Source organism: Salvelinus alpinus, chromosome 14, assembly GCF_045679555.1.
Source record: "Salvelinus alpinus chromosome 14, SLU_Salpinus.1, whole genome shotgun sequence".
Lineage (NCBI taxonomy): Eukaryota > Metazoa > Chordata > Actinopteri > Salmoniformes > Salmonidae > Salvelinus > Salvelinus alpinus.
This window is the reverse complement of record NC_092099.1, coordinates 56,503,427-56,522,416: the sequence shown is the minus strand read 5'-3', so window position 1 is coordinate 56,522,416 and position 18,990 is coordinate 56,503,427. Positions and strand designations below refer to the sequence as shown.

The following is an 18,990-nucleotide window of genomic DNA, read 5'->3' as shown; positions in this document are numbered from 1 at the left end:
AATCTACTGTATCTGCCTCCTGTCCTGTATAGTAGTCTACTGTAGCTGCCTCCTGTCCTGTATAGTAGTCTACTGTAGCTGCCTCCTGTCCTGTATAGTAGTCTACTGTAGCTGCCTCCTGTCCTGTATAGTAGTCTACTGTAGCTGCCTCCTGTCCTGTATAGTAGTCTACTGTAGCTGCCTCCTGTCCTGTATAGTAATCTACTGTATCTGCCTCCTGTCCTGTATAGTAGTCTACTGTAGCTGCCTCCTGTCCTGTATAGTAGTCTACTGTAGCTGCCTCCTGTCCTGTATAGTAGTCTACTGTAGCTGCCTCCTGTCCTGTATAGTAGTCTACTGTAGCTGCCTCCTGTCCTGTATAGTAGTCTACTGTAGCTGCCTCCTGTCCTGTAAAGTAGTCTACTGTAGCTGCCTCCTGTCCTGTATAGTAGTCTACTGTAGCTGCCTCCTGTCCTGTATAGTAGTCTACTGTAGCTGCCTCCTGTCCTGTATAGTAGTCTACTGTAGCTGCCTCCTGTCCTGTATAGTAGTCTACTGTAGCTGCCTCCTGTCCTGTATAGTAGTCTACTGTAGCTGCCTCCTGTCCTGTATAGTAGTATACTGTAGCTGCCTCCTGTCCTGTATAGTAGTCTACTGTAGCTGCCTCCTGTCCTGTATAGTAGTCTACTGTAGCTGCCTCCTGTTCTGTATAGTAGTCTACTGTAGCTGCCTCCTGTCCTGTATAGTGGTCTACTGTAGCTGCCTCCTGTCCTGTATAGTAGTCTACTGTAGCTGCCTCCTGTCCTGTATAGTAGTCTACTGTAGCTGCCTCCTGTCCTGTATAGTAGTCTACTGTAGCTGCCTCCTGTCCTGTATAGTAGTCTACTGTAGCTGCCTCCTGTCCTGTATAGTAGTATACTGTAGCTGCCTCCTGTCCTGTATAGTAGTCTACTGTAGCTGCCTCCTGTCCTGTATAGTAGTCTACTGTAGCTGCCTCCTGTCCTGTATAGTAGTCTACTGTAGCTGCCTCCTGTCCTGTATAGTAGTCTACTGTAGCTGCCTCCTGTCCTGTATAGTAGTCTACTGTAGCTGCCTCCTGTCCTGTATAGTAGTCTACTGTAGCTGCCTCCTGTCCTGTATAGTAGTATACTGTAGCTGCCTCCTGTCCTGTATAGTAGTCTACTGTAGCTGCCTCCTGTCCTGTATAGTAGTCTACTGTAGCTGCCTCCTGTCCTGTAAAGTAGTCTACTGTAGCTGCCTCCTGTCCTGTATAGTAGTCTACTGTAGCTGCCTCCTGTCCTGTATAGTAGTCTACTGTAGCTGCCTCCTGTCCTGTATAGTAGTCTACTGTAGCTGCCTCCTGTCCTGTATAGTAGTCTACTGTAGCTGCCTCCTAGCTGCTTTATGTGAATTCAGCATTATCCTGTATAGAACTGTAGCTGCTTGGTGTGATCCCAGCATTATCCTGTATAGTACTGTAGCTGCTTGGTGTGATGCCAGCATTATCCTGTATAGAACTGTAGCTGCTTGGTGGGATTCCAGCATTATCCTGTACAGTACTGTAGCTGCTTGGTGTGATTCCAGCATTATCCTGTATAGAACTGTAGCTGCTTCTCCCGGGTGGCGCAGTGGTCTAGGGCACTGCATCGCAGTGCTAGCTGCGCCACCAGAGTCTCTGGGTTCGCGCCCAGGCTCTGTCACAGCCGGCCGCGACCCGGAGGTCCGTGGGGCGACGCACAATTGGCCTAGCGTCGTCCGGGTTAGGGAGGGTTTGGCCGGTAGGGATATCCTTGTCTCATCGCGCTCCAGCGACTCCTGTGGCGGGCCGGGCGCAGTGCGCGCTAGCCAAGGGGGCCAGGTGCACGGTGTTTCCTCCGACACATTGGTGCGGCTGGCTTCCGGGTTGGAGGCGCGCTGTGTTTAAGAAGCAGTGCGGCTTGGTTGGGTTGTGCTTCGGAGGACGCGTGGCTTTCGACCTTCGTCTCTCCCGAGCCCGTACGGGAGTTGTAGCGATGAGACAAGATAGTAATTACTAGCGATTGGATACCACGAAAATTGGGGAGAAAAGGGGATAAAAAAATAAATAAAAAAAAATTAGAACTGTAGCTGCTTGGTTGGATTCCAGCATTATCCTGTATAGAACTGTAGCTGCTGGTGTGATTCCAGCATTATCCTGTATAGTACTGTAGCTGCTTGGTGTGATTTCAGCATTATCCTGTACAGTACTGTGGCTGCTTGGTGTGATTCCAGCTTTACGCAGCATCACCACCACTATAGTCTAGCTGTAGTGACATCACTGATGCAGTGCTGAGAGCTAGGCTGGAGGCACAGTAGGGACTGCAGAATCTCTCCTCTCTCTCCTCTCTCTCCTCTCTCTCCTCTCTCTCCTCTCTCTCTCTCCTCCCTCTCCTCCCTCTCTTCTCTCTCCTCTCTCCTCTCTCTCCTCTCTCTCCTCTCTCTCCGAGCCCCGGCCGACAGTGAGCTGCTTCCCTGCCTAGCTGTCCTTCCTCTCTCTCAGGATGGGGGAGTCTCTGCTGCTGGAACCCAGCTTGGCTCAGACTCTGGCCGTCAGCGCAGCTAAAACCTCCAAGCTCTCTCTCTCTTCATCCACCCAGCGCTCCCTTGCCGCCTGGATCAAAGACAACATCAGGAAGAAGGAGTGTTGCTTCTACGTCGACGGTGACAGGTAAAGTAGGCTACAGTTCACTGGGTTAGAGGATTATACTGTACAGTACACTGGGTTAGAGAACAATACTGTACTGTACAGTACACTGGGTGACAGGTAAAGTAGGCTACAGTACACTGGGTTAGAGAAAAATACTGTACTGTACTGTGCACTGGGTGATAGGGGAAGTTACAGTTACGTATCAGGATATAATTTCTGACAATATATGGTATGGTATTGTTTGAGAATAATATTAGTTTTGTCTGGCTGTATCTGCCCTCAAAACTCCAGTATTTTTCCTTCATAGCTTGTTCCCCATCTTATTTTTAAAAAGGGAGGCAATTTGGAACATCGAATTGCAAAGAAATCCCAGTATCGAATCACAATACATATACAATGGTTGTGTGTACAGTGGCCTTCAGGAAGTATTCACACCCTTTGACCTTTTCCACATGTTGTTACAGCCTGAATTTAAAATTGATTACATTTAGATTTTTTTGTCACTGGCCTACACACAATACACCAAAATGTCAAAGTGGAATTATGTTTTTAGAAATATTTACAAATTAATAAAAAATTGAGAAGTTTACATTTCTTGAGTCAATCAGTATTCAAGCCCTTTGTTATAGCAAGCCAATATTAATTCAGGAGTAAACATTTGTTTAACAAGTCACATAGTTGCATGGACTCACTCTGTGTGCAATAATAGTGTTTAACATGATTTTTGAATGACTACCTCATCTCTGTACCCCACACATACAATTATCTGTCAGGTCCCTCAGTCAAGCAGGGAATTTCAAACACAGATTCGCCAAGGGCACCTATTGGTAGATGGGTAAAAAAAAGGGGATATATAATATCCCTTAAAGCATGGTGAAGTTATTAATTACACTTTGGATGGTGTATCAATACACCCAGTCACTGCAAAGATACAGGCGTCCTTCCTAACTTAGTTGCTGGAGAGGAAGGAAACCACTCAGGGATTTCACCATGAGGCTAATGGTGAGTTTAAAACAGTTGGAGTTTAATGGCTGTGATAGGAGAAAACTGAGGATGGATCAACAATATTGTAGTTACTCCACAATACTAACCTAAATGACAGTGAAATGAAGGAAGCTTGTAGATTTTGACAAAAAATACAATTAACTCTATTTTAATCCCACTTTGTAACAAAACAAATACTTTTTGGAAAAAGTCAATGGGTGTGAATACAGTAGAATCGTGAGAATCGCATACATATCGTATTGTGATAATATCGTATCGTGAGGTACACTGGGTTAGATGATTATACTGTACTGTACACTGGGATAAAGGATTGACTGGTTCTATAGTGACAGGTTCTCAAATGACGGGTTCTCAAATGACGGGTTCTCTAATGACTGGTTCTCTAATGACGGGTTCTCTAATGACGGGTTCTCTAATGACGGGTTCTCTAATGACGGGTTCTCAATTTAATGGTTCTCTAATGACTGGTTCTATAATGACTGGTTCTATAATGACGGGTTCTCAATTTAATGGTTCTCTAATGACTGGTTCTCTAATGACTGGTTCTCTAATTAATTGTTCGGTTGTGACGCGTTCTGTATTGACTTGCTATAATGACTGTTAGTCTAATGAATGGTTCTCTAATGACTGGTTCTCTAATGAATGGTTCTCTAATGAATGGTTCTCTAATGACTGTTTTTTTAATGACTGTTTATCTGGAGACTCATATCTCCCCCACTAGCTTTAAGCACCAGCTGTCAGAGCAGCTCACAGATCACTGCACCTGTACACAGCCCATCTGTAAATAGCCCATCTATCTACCTCATCCCCTCACTGTATTTATTTTATTTATCTTGCTCCTTTGCACCACAGTATCTCTACTTGCACATTCATCTTCTGCACATCTACCATTCCAGTGTTTAATTGCTATATTGTAATTACTTCACCACTATTGTCACGCCCAGACCTTAGAGAGCCTTTTATATGTCTCTATTTGGTTAAGGCCAGGTGTGATTTGGGTGGGCATTCTATGTTCTTTATTTCTATGTTTTGTGTTTCTATGTTTTGGCCGGGTATGGTTCTCAATCAGGGACAGCTGTCTATCGTTGTCTCTGATTGGGAATCATACTTAGGCAGCCTGTTTTGCCAACTTAGGTTGTGGGATGTTGTTGTTTGTTAGCTCTGCGTAGCCTACGGAACGTGATGTTCGTTATTCTATTGTTGTTTTGTTTGGTGTTCTGATTTAATAAAGAATCATGAACACGTACCACGCTGCACCTTCGTCCACTTCTTCTGACGAGTGTTACAACTATGGCCTATTTATTGTCCTACCTCCCTTATCTTACCTCATTTGCACACACTGTATATATACTTGTTTTTCTATTGTATTATTGACTGTATGTTTGTTAATTCCACGTGTAACTCTGTGTTGTTGTATGTGTCGAACTGCTTTGGTTTATCTTGGCCAGGTTGCAGTTGCAAATGAGAACTTGTTCGCAACTAGCCTACCTGGTTAAATAAAGGTGAAATAAAAAATAAATAACATCTAATGACTTGTTCTCAAATGACGTTTTTTGGACTGTTTGTCTGCCACAGTCAGGGGATCTGTAAGTGTGGTTACCAGAGGATCCACCATGGTGATGACTCTATCAAACCTGAGAACTACCTGGGAGAGACATGGGACAGACACAGACACGTACAGGAGGGCCCTACTGACGCTTATGGAGACATCTGGTTTGGTGGCCTTGGACAGAAGATTGGAAAGGTATAAATATCTGAATTTCTGTCAATTCTTGTTAAGATTTATTCATTGTGTTATTTTGTGTGTTAATACATGGATGTGTGTGTGTGCATGTCTGTCTGTCTGTCTGTCTGTCTGTCTGTCTGTCTGTCTGTCTGTCTGTCTGTCTGTCTGCTGTCTATCTGTTGTCTGTCTGTCTGCTGTCTGTCTGTCTGTCTGTCTGTCTGTCTGTCTGTCTGTCTGTCTGTTGTCTATCTGTTGTCTGTCTGTCTGCTGTCTGTCTGCTGTCTGTCTGTCTGTCTGTTGTCTGCCTGCTGTCTGTCTGCTGTCTGCCTGCTGTCTGTCTGTCTGTCTGTCTGTCTGTCTGTCTGTCTGTCTGTCTGTCTGTCTGTCTGTGTCTGTTGTCTATCTGTTGTCTGTCTGCCGTTCTGTGTCCCCTCCAGTACGTGCGTGTCTCCTCAGACACTTCTCCAGACCTGCTGTACCAGCTGCTGACAGAACAATGGAAGCTTCCTCCTCCCAACCTGCTCATCTCTGTCACCGGAGGGGCCAAGAACTTCTACATGAAACCTCACCTCACAGCACTGTTCCGCAGAGGCCTCATTAAAGTGGCACAGACTACAGGTACGGTACTGACCTGACCACAGGTAACAACAGACTCGCCTGACTGACTGGCTCCAAACTACAGGTACAAGATAGGTCCAGCAATATTTGATCGGAATTGTATTTAGTTTAGGCCAAAGTAAGCCTCAAAGAAAACTGAAAACTTCAGTGCTCTTGCAAGTATCCCTTACGTGTTGACCTCTTGGCCTTATAGATGCAGTGAGCCTGAACTTATTATCTTCCCGGTAGCAGACTTGTGGTCTTCTGTTGGTTTTGGGTGGCGAGTGCTGTTGTGTGTAGAATGTCCCTGGTTCGAGCCCTGCTCTGGGCACACCTAGCCCTGCTCTGGGCACACCTAGACCTGCTCTGGGCACACCTAGCCCTGCTCTGGGCACACCTAGCCCTGCTCTGGGCACACCTAGACCTGCTCTGGGCACACCTAGCCCTGCTCTGGACACACCTAGACCTGCTCTGGGCACACCTAGACCTGCTCTGGGCACACCTAGCCCTGCTCTGGGCACACCTAGCCCTGCTCTGGGCACACCTAGCCCTGCTCTGGGCACACCTAGCCCTGCTCTGGGCACACCTAGACCTGCTCTGGGCACACCTAGACCTGCTCTGGGCACACCTAGCCCTGCTCTGGGCACACCTAGTCCTGCTCTGGGCACACCTAGCCCTGCTCTGGGCACACCTAGACAGAAGCTGGACTGTTGCAGAAGCTGCTTGTGTTTTTGTCAGTACCTGTTGTCATGGCCTGTGGCCTGTTGTCATGGCCTGTTGTCATGGCCTGTTGTCATGGCCTCTTAAAATAGCTGTCCCCATCTGAGGTAGCATCTTTAATAAAGAGTCCTACTAGAGCCATGTCATCCACGTTCTTAAAAAGGCTCACATTATTTCCTTGGATCTTCATCTCATTATTGTAGATAGAGAACAACAACGGTGAAAGGACACACCCCTGGGGCCCCCTGTGTTCAGGTTCATCAGGGAGAGGACACACCCCTGGGGGCCCCCTGTGTTCAGGTTCATCAGAGAGAGGACACACCCCTGGGCCCCCCTGTGTTCAGGGTCAGTTCATCAGAGAGAGGACACACCCCTGGCCCCCCCCTGTGTTCAGGTTCATCAGAGAGAGGACACACCCCTGGGGCCCCCTGTGTTCAGGTTCATCAGAGAGAGGACACACCCCTGGGCCCCCCTGTGTTCAGGTTCATCAGAGAGAGGACACACCCCTGGGGGCCCCCTGTGTTCAGGTTCATCAGAGAGAGGACACACCCCTGGGCCCCCCTGTGTTCAGGGTCAGTTCATCAGAGAGAGGACACACCCCTGGCCCCCCCCTGTGTTCAGGTTCATCAGAGAGAGGACACACCCCTGGGGCCCCCTGTGTTCAGGTTCATCAGAGAGAGGACACACCCCTGGGCCCCCCTGTGTTCAGGTTCATCAGAGAGAGGACACACCCCTGGGGGCCCCCTGTGTTCAGGTTCATCAGAGAGAGGACACACCCCTGGGGCCCCCTGTGTTCAGGTTCATCAGGGAGAGGACACACCCCTGGGGGCCCCCTGTGTTCAGGTTCATCAGAGAGAGGACACACCCCTGGGGGCCCCCTGTGTTCAGGTTCATCAGAGAGAGGACACACCCCTGGCCCCCCCCTGTGTTCAGGTTCATCAGGGAGAGGACACACCCCTGCCCCCCCCCCCCTGTGTTCAGGTTCATCAGAGAGAGGACACACCCCTGGGCCCCCCTGTGTTCAGGTTCATCAGAGAGAGGACACACCCCTGGCCCCCCCCTGTGTTCAGGTTCATCAGGGAGAGGACACACCCCTGGCCCCCCCCCCTGTGTTCAGGTTCATCAGAGAGAGGACACACCCCTGGGCCCCCTGTGTTCAGGTTCATCAGAGAGAGGACACACCCTTTGTGGGCTGTCAATTATAAAGTCCTTGATCCAACCTGCCAGGCCTCCGTTGACGTTCAGGTCCAGTAGTCGTTTCAGCAGTGTGTGGATTTGCATTGTAATGAAAACTGAACTAAAATCAATAAATAAAATGTGATGATATGATGTAGCATGTTGAAGGTGACTAGCCACCATGTTCACCAAGGTCAGAGTAGCATCCTCAGTCCTCCTCTGTGATGATATGATGTAGCATGTTGAAGGTGACTAGCCACCATGTTCACCAAGGTCAGAGTAGCATCCTCAGTCCTCCTCTGTGATGATATGATGTAGCATGTTGAAGGTGACTAGCCACCATGTTCACCAAGGTCAGAGTAGCATCCTCAGTCCCCCTCTGTGATGATATGATGTAGCATGTTGAAGGTGACTAGCCACCATGTTCACCAAGGTCAGAGTAGCATCCTCAGTCCTCCTCTGTGATGATATGATGTAGCATGTTGAAGGTGACTAGCCACCATGTTCACCAAGGTCAGAGTAGCATCCTCAGTCCTCCTCTGTGATGATATGATGTAGCATGTTGAAGGTGACTAGCCACCATGTTCACCAAGGTCAGAGTAGCATCCTCAGTCCTCCTCTGTGCCTTATAGACTGTAACGAGTCCAGATGATCTGCTATAGACAGGGTAAGGTGCTTACTAACAGATCACAGACCATGACAACAGACCACAGACCACAGGCCATGACAACAGACCACAGACCATGACAACAGACCACAGACCATGACAACAGACCACAGACCATGACAACAGACCACAGACCATGACAACAGACCACAGACCATGACAACAGACCACAGACCATGACAACAGACCACAGACCATGACAACAGACCACAGACCATGACAACAGACCACAGACCATGACAACACTGGTGTTTGTTGTCATGGCCTGTGGTTTGTTGTCATGGCCTGTGGTCTGTTGTCATGGCATGTGGTCTGTTGTCATTGCATGTGGTCTGTTGATATGGCCTGTTGTCTTTGGTTTGTTGTCATGTCCTGAGGTCTGTTGTCATGGCCTGTGGTCTGTTGTCATGGCTTGTGGTCTGTTGTCATGGCTTGTGGTCTGTTGTCATGGCCTGTGGTCTGTTGTCATGGTCTGTTGTCTGTTGTCATGGCCTGTGGCCTGTTGTCATGGCCTGTGGCCTGTTGTCATGGCCTGTGGTCTGTTGTCATGGCCTGTGGTCTGTTGTCATGGCCTGTGGTCTTTGGTTTGTTGTCATGGCCTGTGGTCTGTTGTCATGGCCTTTGGTCTGTTGTCATGGCCTGTGGCCTATTGTCATGGCCTGTGGTCTTTGGTTTGTTGTCATGGCCTGTGGTTTGTTGTCATGGCCTGTGGTTTGTTGTCATGGCCTGTGGTATGTTGACATGGCCTGTGCTTTGTTTTCATGGTCCGTGGTCTGTTGTCATGGTCTGTGCACTGTGATCTGTTGCTATGGCCTGCAGTCTGTTGTCATGGCATGTTGTCAGTTGTCATAGTCTCTGGTCTGTTGTCATGGCATGGTGTCTGTTGTCATGGCCTGTTGTCATGGCCTAATGTCATGGCCTTTTGTCATGGTCTGTGGTCTGTGCAGGAGCATGGTTAACCTGTAACTTGTTAACCTGTGTTCGTTATAGGTGCCTGGATCATTACAGGTGGCACCCATGCAGGTGTGATGAAGCATGTAGGCCGGGCGGTGAGGGAATACGTCCTCAGTAGTGGCTCTATGGAGGGGAAAATAGTGGCCATTGGAGTGGCGACCTGGGGAGCCATACACAACAGGAGACCCCTGGTAAACCTTGAGGTAAGGAGAGAGACTTATTTTGTATGAGACAAGGATGAGACAAGGATGAGAGAGAGAGAGAGAGAGAGAGAGAGAGAGAGAGAGAGAGAGAGAGAGAGAGAGAGAGAGAGAGAGAGAGAGAGAGAGAGAGAGAGAGAGAGAGAGAGAGAGAGAGAGAGAGAGAGAGAGAGAGAGAGACCTTTTTATGATGGACAGTTCTCCCTCTGTCACGGATGACATGGTTGCCCTTAGTTTGAAGATGTAATCCAGAGACAGGTGTGTTCTCCATCTCTTTAGATATCAGACTCTAATTTCACTGATTTCAAAACTCGGTGTCTCCAGAAAGTGGAGAGCAACACTTATGCAGCTCCACTACACATTTTTTTTAAAGCCGCGTTCAAAAGGATTACCAACAGACTGACCAGCTCAAATAGACAGAAGCCTTCTATATGGCAGACCAATCCGAACTCATCTCTTGGCATGTCCAGCCCACTCATTATCTCAGCCAATCATGGCTAGTGGGAAATACCACAGTGTTCCATCACAGCAGCAAGATGTGTGACCTGTTGCCACAAGGAAAGGGCAACCAGTGAAGAACAAACACCATTGTAAATACAACCCATATTTATGCTTATTTATTTTCCCTTTTGTACTTTAACTATTTGCTCATAATATGACATTTGTAATGTCTTTATTATTTTGGAACTTCTGTGAGTATAATGTTAACTGTTAATTTTTTATCATTTATTTCACTTTTGTTTATTATCTACCTCACTTTCTTTGGTAATGCTAACATATGTTTCCCATGCCAATAAAGCCCTTAATTAAATTGAATTGAAATTGAATTGAGTTATACAGCTGAGATATGAAAGAGAGAGAGTTGTAGAGATGCTCCCAAGTCACTCTCTACCCTTCCTTGAGGCCCTAACCCTTCGATGGTTAGAGCCTCGCAGACAATATGGTGGAATCTAATCACTACTTATCCAGACAATATGGTGGAATCTAATCACTACTTATCCAGACACTTCAAAGGCTAAGAGGACAGACACACTGTCTGAGACAAGCTGTCTCCATCCAACCCTCCTCCTATAACACCTCCCTACCCTTAACCCCCCCTAACCCTAACCCCAAACCTCTACTGTCCTCTCCAGGGGCTGTTCCCTATAACACCTACCTACCCTTAACCCTCCCTAACCCTCCCTAACCCCAAACCTCTACTGTATTCTCCAGGGGCTGTTCTACCCTTAACCCTCCCTAACCCCAAACCTCTACTGTACTCTCCAGGGCCGGTTCCCAGCCCACTACTCCCTGGACATGCAGTCCCAGGGTCACCTCTCCTGTCTGGACAACAACCACTCCCACTTCCTGCTGGTGGATGATGGAACACACGGATGCTACGGCGTCGAGATAGAACTGCGCTCCCGACTAGAGAGACTCATCTCCCAGCAGCCTCTGGGAAACAGAGGTAAGACTAGAGGGGCTCTGATTGTGATCGATATCTCTCTCTCTTTCTCTCTCTAATCTTTCTGTGCGTGTGTCCTTGTCTAAGAAACATGAGAATCACAGCAACCCTTTATCAGTGCTGTCTGCTGTCAGTCCCCCATCTGTGTCTGTGTTTGTGTGACTCTGTCTATCAAATAAAATAAAAATTTTCACATGCGTCGAATACAACAGACCTTACCATGAAATGCTTACTTACAAGCCCTTAACCAGCACTACAGTTCAAGAAACAGAATTAAGCCGAGTATCTGTCTGTCTGTCTGTCTGTCTGTCTGTCTGTCTGTCTGTCTGTCTGTCGCCAGAGAGTGGAGTGAGGATCCCAGTAGTGTGTGTGGTGCTGAATGGAGGACCAGGCACTCTCAGTGTGAGTATCATCAGTGTGAGGTGCTGAATGGGGGACCAGACACTCTCAGTGTGAGTATCATCAGTGTGTGGTGCTGAATGGGGGACCAGACACTCTCAGTGTGAGTATCATCAGTGTGTGGTGCTGAATGGAGGACCAGACACTCTCAGTGTGAGTATCATCAGTGTGAGGTGCTGAATGGGGGACCAGACACTCTCAGTGTGAGGTGCTGAATGGGGGACCAGCCACTCTCAGTGTGAGTATCATCAGTGTGTGGTGCTGAATGGGGGACCAGACACTCTCAGTGTGAGTATCATCAGTGTTTGGTGCTGAATGGGGGACCAGCCACTCTCAGTGTGAGTATCATCAGTGTGTGGTGCTGAATGGAGGACCAGACACTCTCAGTGTGAGTATCATCAGTGTGTGGTGCTGAATGGGGGACCAGACACTCTCAGTGTGAGTATCATCAGTGTGGGGGTGCTGAATGGGGGACCAGGCACTCTCAGTGTGAGTATCATCAGTGTGTGGTGCTGAATGGGGGACCAGACACTCTCAGTGTGAGTATCATCAGTGGGGTGCTGAATGGGGGACCAGACACTCTCAGTGTGAGTATCATCAGTGTGTGGTGCTGAATGGGGGACCAAACACTCTCAGTGTTAGTATCATCAGTGTGAGGTGCTGAATGGGGGACCAGACACTCTCAGTGTGAGTATCATCAGTGTGAGGTGCTGAATGGGGGACCAGACACTCTCAGTGTGAGGTGCTGAATGGGGGACCAGACACTCTCAGTGTGAGGTACTGAATGGGGGACCAGACACTCTCAGTGTGAGGTGCTGAATGGGGGACCAGACACTCTCAGTGCTAGTATCATCAGTGTGTGGTGCTAAATGGGGGACCAGACACTCTCAGTGTGAGGTGCTGAATGGGGGACCAGACACTCTCAGTGTGAGGTGCTGAATGGGGGACCAGACACTCTCAGTGTGAGTATCATCAGTGTGTGGTGATGAATGGGGGACCAGACACTCTCAGTGTGAGTATCATCAGTGTGTGGTGATGAATGGGGGACCAGACACTCTCAGTGTTAGTATCATCAGTGTGTAGTGCTGAATGGAGGACCAGACACTCTCAGTGTGAGTATAATCAGTGTGTGGTGCTGAATGGGGGACCAGACACTCTCAGTGTGAGTATCATCAGTGTGTGGTGCTGAATGGGGGACCAGACACTCTCAGTGTGAGTATCATCAGTGGGGTGCTGAATGGGGGACCAGACACTCTCAGTGTGAGTATCATCAGTGTGAGGTGCTGAATGGGGGACCAGACACTCTCAGTGTTAGTATCATCAGTGTGTGGTGCTGAATGGGGGACCAGACACTCTCAGTGTGAGGTGCTGAATGGGGGACCAGACACTCTCAGTGTGAGGTGCTGAATGGGGGACCAGACACTCTCAGTGTTAGTATCATCAGTGTGAGGTGCTGAATGGGGGACCAGACACTCTCAGTGTGAGTATCATCAGTGTGAGGTGCTAAATGGGGGACCAGACACTCTCAGTGTGAGGTGCTGAATGGGGGACCAGACACTCTCAGTGTGAGGTACTGAATGGGGGACCAGACACTCTCAGTGTGAGGTGCTGAATGGGGGACCAGACACTCTCAGTGCTAGTATCATCAGTGTGTGGTGCTGAATGGGGGACCAGACACTCTCAGTGTGAGTATCATCAGTGTGTGGTGCTGAATGGGGGACCAGCCACTCTCAGTGTGAGTATCATCAGTGTGTGGTGCTGAATGGGGGACCAGCCACTCTCAGTGTGAGTATCATCAGTGTGTGGTGCTGAATGGAGGACCAGACACTCTCAGTGTGAGTATCATCAGTGTGTGGTGCTGAATGGGGGACCAGACACTCTCAGTGTGAGTATCATCAGTGTGTGGTGCTGAATGGGGGACCAGACACTCTCAGTGTGAGTATCATCAGTGTGTGGTGCTGAATGGGGGACCAGACACTCTCAGTGTGAGTATCATCAGTGTGTGGTGCTGAATGGGGGACCAGACACTCTCAGTGTTAGTATCATCAGTGTGTGGTGCTGAATGGGGGACCAGACACTCTCAGTGTTAGTATCATCAGTGTGTGGTGCTGAATGGGGGACCAGACACTCTCAGTGTGAGTATCATCAGTGTGTGGTGCTGAATGGGGGACCAGACACTCTCAGTGTTAGTATCATCAGTGTGTGGTGCTGAATGGGGGACCAGGCACTCTCAGTTTGAGTATCATCAGTGTGTGGTGCTGAATGGGGGACCAGACACTCTCAGTGTTAGTATCATCAGTGTGTGGTGCTGAATGGGGGACCAGACACTCTCAGTGTGAGTATCATCAGTGTGTGGTGCTGAATGGGGGACCAGCCACTCTCAGTGTGAGTATCATCAGTGTGTGGTGCTGAATGGAGGACCAGACACTCTCAGTGTGAGGTGCTGAATGGGGGACCAGACACTCTCAGTGTGAGGTGCTGAATGGGGGACCAGACACTCTCAGTGTGAGTATCATCAGTGTGTGGTGATGAATAGGGGACCAGGTCAGTAGTTGAATCATTCCTTTAGTTTCTTCAGCGTATTCTTCTGACAGGATGGTCTTGTGCATTGTGACTTGTGACCCCTGACCTCTCTTCTCACGCATCACCCCACCCCCACCTCAGACCATCTACGGTGCCATGCTGAACAGGACCCCCTGTGTCATCCTGGAGGGGTCAGGGAGACTTGCGGACGTCGTCGCCCATGTGGCTGGTCTCCCTGTTACCAAGGTTACCCTGTCTGTCATCCACCAGCTAATGAAGCGGTTCTTCGGTTCGGAGTATGACTCCTTCACAGAGCTCAAGATCATAGAATGGACCAAGAAGGTAACACATACATAGCCTCGTTAAACCAGCCTGATCTTGCGAGCTCACATTCTAGAAAACGTCAGAGCAGCGGTCATTCTGGTTTCACAAGGGAAGTAAATACATGGAGCTTCTTCTTAAAGTGAATACTTTATACTGTAGCTGAGTTTCAGTTCTTTATTCCAGATTCAGGACATCATCAGAATGCCTCAGCTACTGACAGTGTTCCGTATGAGTGAAGACAACCATGGTGATGTTGATGTGGCCATTCTCCAGGCGCTGCTCAAAGGTAACAACCAGGCCTTGTGGCCTCTCAGAATAACAGGTTCTTCTGCTGAGTCACAGAGTAACATTACTAATGCTGAGTACCTCCGAATAACAGGTTCTTCTGCTTAGTCACAGAGTAACATTACTAATGCTGAGTACCTCAGAATAACAGGTTCTTCTGCTGAGTCACAGAGAAACATTACTAATGCTGAGTACCTCAGAATAACATGTTCTTCTGCTGAGTCACAGAGTAACATTACTAATGCTGAGTACCTCAGAATAACAGGTTCTTCTGCTTAGTCACAGAGTAACATTACTAATGCTGAGTACCTCAGAATAACAGGTTCTTCTGCTGAGTCACAGAGAAACATTACTAATGCTGAGTACCTCAGAATAACAGGTTCTTCTGCTGAGTCACAGAGTAACATTACTAATGCTGAGTACCTCAGAATAACAGGTTCTTCTGCTGAGTCAGAGAGTAACATTACTAATGCTGAGTACCTCAGAATAACAGGTTCTTCTGCTGAGTCACAGAGTAGCATTACTAATGCTGAGTACCTCAGAATAACAGGTTCTTCTGCTGAGTCACAGAGTAACATTACTAATGCTGAGTACCTCAGAATAACAGGTTCTTCTGCTGAGTCACAGAGTAACATTACTAATGCTGAGTACCTCAGAATAACAGGTTCTTCTGCTGAGTCACAGAGAAACATTACTAATGCTGAGTACCTCAGAATAACAGGTTCTTCTGCTGAGTCACAGAGAAACATTACTAATGCTGAGTACCTCAGAATAACAGGTTCTTCTGCTGAGTCACAGAGAAACATTACTAATGCTGAGTACCTCAGAATAACAGGTTCTTCTGCTGAGTCACAGAGTAACATTACTAATGCTGAGTACCTCAGAATAACAGGTTCTTCTGCTGAGTCACAGAGAAACATTACTAATGCTGAGTACCTCAGAATAAGCGGTTCTTCTGCTGAGTCACAGAGTAACATTACTAATGCTGAGTACCTCAGAATAACAGTTTATTCTGCTGAGTCACAGAGTAACATTACTAATGCTGAGTACCTCAGAATAACAGGTTATTCTGCTGAGTCACAGAGTAACATTACTAATGCTGAGTACCTCAGAATAACAGGTTCTTCTGCTGAGTCACAGAGAAACATTACTAATGCTGAGTACCTCAGAATAACAGGTTCTTCTGCTGAGTCACAGAGTAGCATTACTAATGCTGAGTACCTCAGAATAACAGGTTCTTCTGCTGAGTCACAGAGTAACATTACTAATGCTGAGTACCTCAGAATAACAGGTTCTTCTGCTGAGTCACAGAGTAACATTACTAATGCTGAGTACCTCAGAATAACAGGTTCTTCTGCTGAGTCACAGAGAAACATTACTAATGCTGAGTACCTCAGAATAACAGGTTCTTCTGCTGAGTCACAGAGTAACATTACTAATGCTGAGTACCTCAGAATAACAGGTTCTTCTGCTGAGTCACAGAGAAACATTACTAATGCTGAGTACCTCAGAATAACAGGTTCTTCTGCTGAGTCACAGAGTAACATTACTAATGCTGAGTACCTCAGAATAACAGGTTCTTCTGCTGAGTCACAGAGTAGCATTACTAATGCTGAGTACCTCAGAATAACAGGTTCTTCTGCTGAGTCACAGAGTAGCATTACTAATGCTGAGTACCTCAGAATAACAGGTTCTTCTGCTGAGTCACAGAGTAACATTACTAATGCTGAGTACCTCAGAATAACAGGTTCTTCTGCTGAGTCACAGAGTAACATTACTAATGCTGAGTACCTCAGAATAACAGGTTCTTCTGCTGAGTCACAGAGAAACATTACTAATGCTGAGTACCTCAGAATAACAGGTTCTTCTGCTGAGTCACAGAGAAACATTACTAATGCTGAGTACCTCAGAATAACAGGTTCTTCTGCTGAGTCACAGAGTAACATTACTAATGCTGAGTACCTCAGAATAACAGGTTCTTCTGCTGAGTCACAGAGTAACATTACTAATGCTGAGTACCTCAGAATAACAGGTTCTTCTGCTGAGTCACAGAGTAACATTACTAATGCTGAGTACCTCAGAATAACAGGTTCTTCTGCTGAGTCACAGAGAAACATTACTAATGCTGAGTACCTCAGAATAACAGGTTCTTCTGCTGAGTCACAGAGTAGCATTACTAATGCTGAGTACCTCAGAATAACAGGTTCTTCTGCTGAGTCACAGAGTAACATTACTAATGCTGAGTACCTCAGAATAACAGGTTCTTCTGCTGAGTCACAGAGTAACATTACTAATGCTGAGTACCTCAGAATAACAGGTTCTTCTGCTGAGTCACAGAGAAACATTACTAATGCTGAGTACCTCAGAATAACAGGTTCTTCTGCTGAGTCACAGAGAAACATTACTAATGCTGAGTACCTCAGAATAACAGGTTCTTCTGCTGAGTCACAGAGAAACATTACTAATGCTGAGTACCTCAGAATAACAGGTTCTTCTGCTGAGTCACAGAGTAACATTACTAATGCTGAGTACCTCAGAATAACAGGTTCTTCTGCTGAGTCACAGAGAAACATTACTAATGCTGAGTACCTCAGAATAACAGGTTCTTCTGCTGAGTCACAGAGTAACATTACTAATGCTGAGTACCTCAGAATAACAGGTTCTTCTGCTGAGTCACAGAGTAGCATTACTAATGCTGAGTACCTCAGAATAACAGGTTCTTCTGCTGAGTCACAGAGTAGCATTACTAATGCTGAGTACCTCAGAATAACAGGTTCTTCTGCTGAGTCACAGAGTAACATTACTAATGCTGAGTACCTCAGAATAACAGGTTCTTCTGCTTAGTCACAGAGTAACATTACTAATGCTGAGTACCTCAGAATAACAGGTTCTTCTGCTGAGTCACAGAGAAACATTACTAATGCTGAGTACCTCAGAATAACATGTTCTTCTGCTGAGTCACAGAGTAACATTACTAATGCTGAGTACCTCAGAATAACATGTTCTTCTGCTTAGTCACAGAGTAACATTACTAATGCTGAGTACCTCAGAATAACAGGTTCTTCTGCTGAGTCACAGAGAAACATTACTAATGCTGAGTACCTCAGAATAACAGGTTCTTCTGCTGAGTCACAGAGTAACATTACTAATGCTGAGTACCTCAGAATAACAGGTTCTTCTGCTGAGTCACAGAGTAACATTACTAATGCTGAGTACCTCAGAATAACAGGTTCTTCTGCTGAGTCACAGAGTAACATTACTAATGCTGAGTACCTCAGAATAACAGGTTCTTCTGCTGAGTCACAGAGAAACATTACTAATGCTGAGTACCTCAGAATAACAGGTTCTTCTGCTGAGTCACAGAGTAGCATTACTAATGCTGAGTACCTCAGAATAACAGGTTCTTCTGCTGAGTCACAGAGTAACATTACTAATGCTGAGTACCTCAGAATAACAGGTTCTTCTGCTGAGTCACAGAGTAACATTACTAATGCTGAGTACCTCAGAATAACAGGTTCTTCTGCTGAGTCACAGAGAAACATTACTAATGCTGAGTACCTCAGAATAACAGGTTCTTCTGCTGAGTCACAGAGAAACATTACTAATGCTGAGTACCTCAGAATAACAGGTTCTTCTGCTGAGTCACAGAGAAACATTACTAATGCTGAGTACCTCAGAATAACAGGTTCTTCTGCTGAGTCACAGAGTAACATTACTAATGCTGAGTACCTCAGAATAACAGGTTCTTCTGCTGAGTCACAGAGAAACATTACTAATGCTGAGTACCTCAGAATAACAGGTTCTTCTGCTGAGTTACAGAGTAACATTACTAATGCTGAGTACCTCAGAATAACAGGTTCTTCTGCTGAGTCACAGAGTAACATTACTAATGCTGAGTACCTCAGAATAACAGGTTATTCTGCTGAGTCACAGAGTAACATTACTAATGCTGAGTACCTCAGAATAACAGGTTATTCTGCTGAGTCACAGAGTAACATTACTAATGCTGAGTACCTCAGAATAACAGGTTCTTCTGCTGAGTCACAGAGAAACATTACTAATGCTGAGTACCTCAGAATAACAGGTTCTTCTGCTGAGTCACAGAGAAACATTACTAATGCTGAGTACCTCAGAATAACAGGTTCTTCTGCTGAGTCACAGAGTAACATTACTAATGCTGAGTACCTCAGAATAACAGGTTCTTCTGCTGAGTCACAGAGTAGCATTACTAATGCTGAGTACCTCAGAATAACAGGTTCTTCTGCTTAGTCACAGAGTAACATTACTAATGCTGAGTACCTCAGAATAACAGGTTCTTCTGCTGAG

At 46.7% G+C, this 18,990-nt stretch overlaps 1 protein-coding gene across 1 annotated transcript in view; it reads left to right on the top strand.

The window, feature by feature from the left end:
• The first annotated feature begins 1,479 nt into the window (after window positions 1-1,479).
• trpm2 (transient receptor potential cation channel, subfamily M, member 2) overlaps window positions 1,480-18,990 on the top strand; it is a 99,258-nt gene continuing 81,747 nt past the window's right edge. Inside the window, exons 1-8 of the mRNA XM_071341930.1 lie at window positions 1,480-2,665; window positions 5,225-5,393; window positions 5,813-5,993; window positions 9,526-9,692; window positions 10,956-11,136; window positions 11,474-11,535; window positions 14,197-14,397; window positions 14,563-14,665. Coding sequence (XP_071198031.1) covers window positions 2,499-2,665; window positions 5,225-5,393; window positions 5,813-5,993; window positions 9,526-9,692; window positions 10,956-11,136; window positions 11,474-11,535; window positions 14,197-14,397; window positions 14,563-14,665 — 1,231 coding nt within the window. The 5' untranslated portion in view covers window positions 1,480-2,498. The remainder of the gene's footprint in view (window positions 2,666-5,224; window positions 5,394-5,812; window positions 5,994-9,525; window positions 9,693-10,955; window positions 11,137-11,473; window positions 11,536-14,196; window positions 14,398-14,562; window positions 14,666-18,990) is intronic.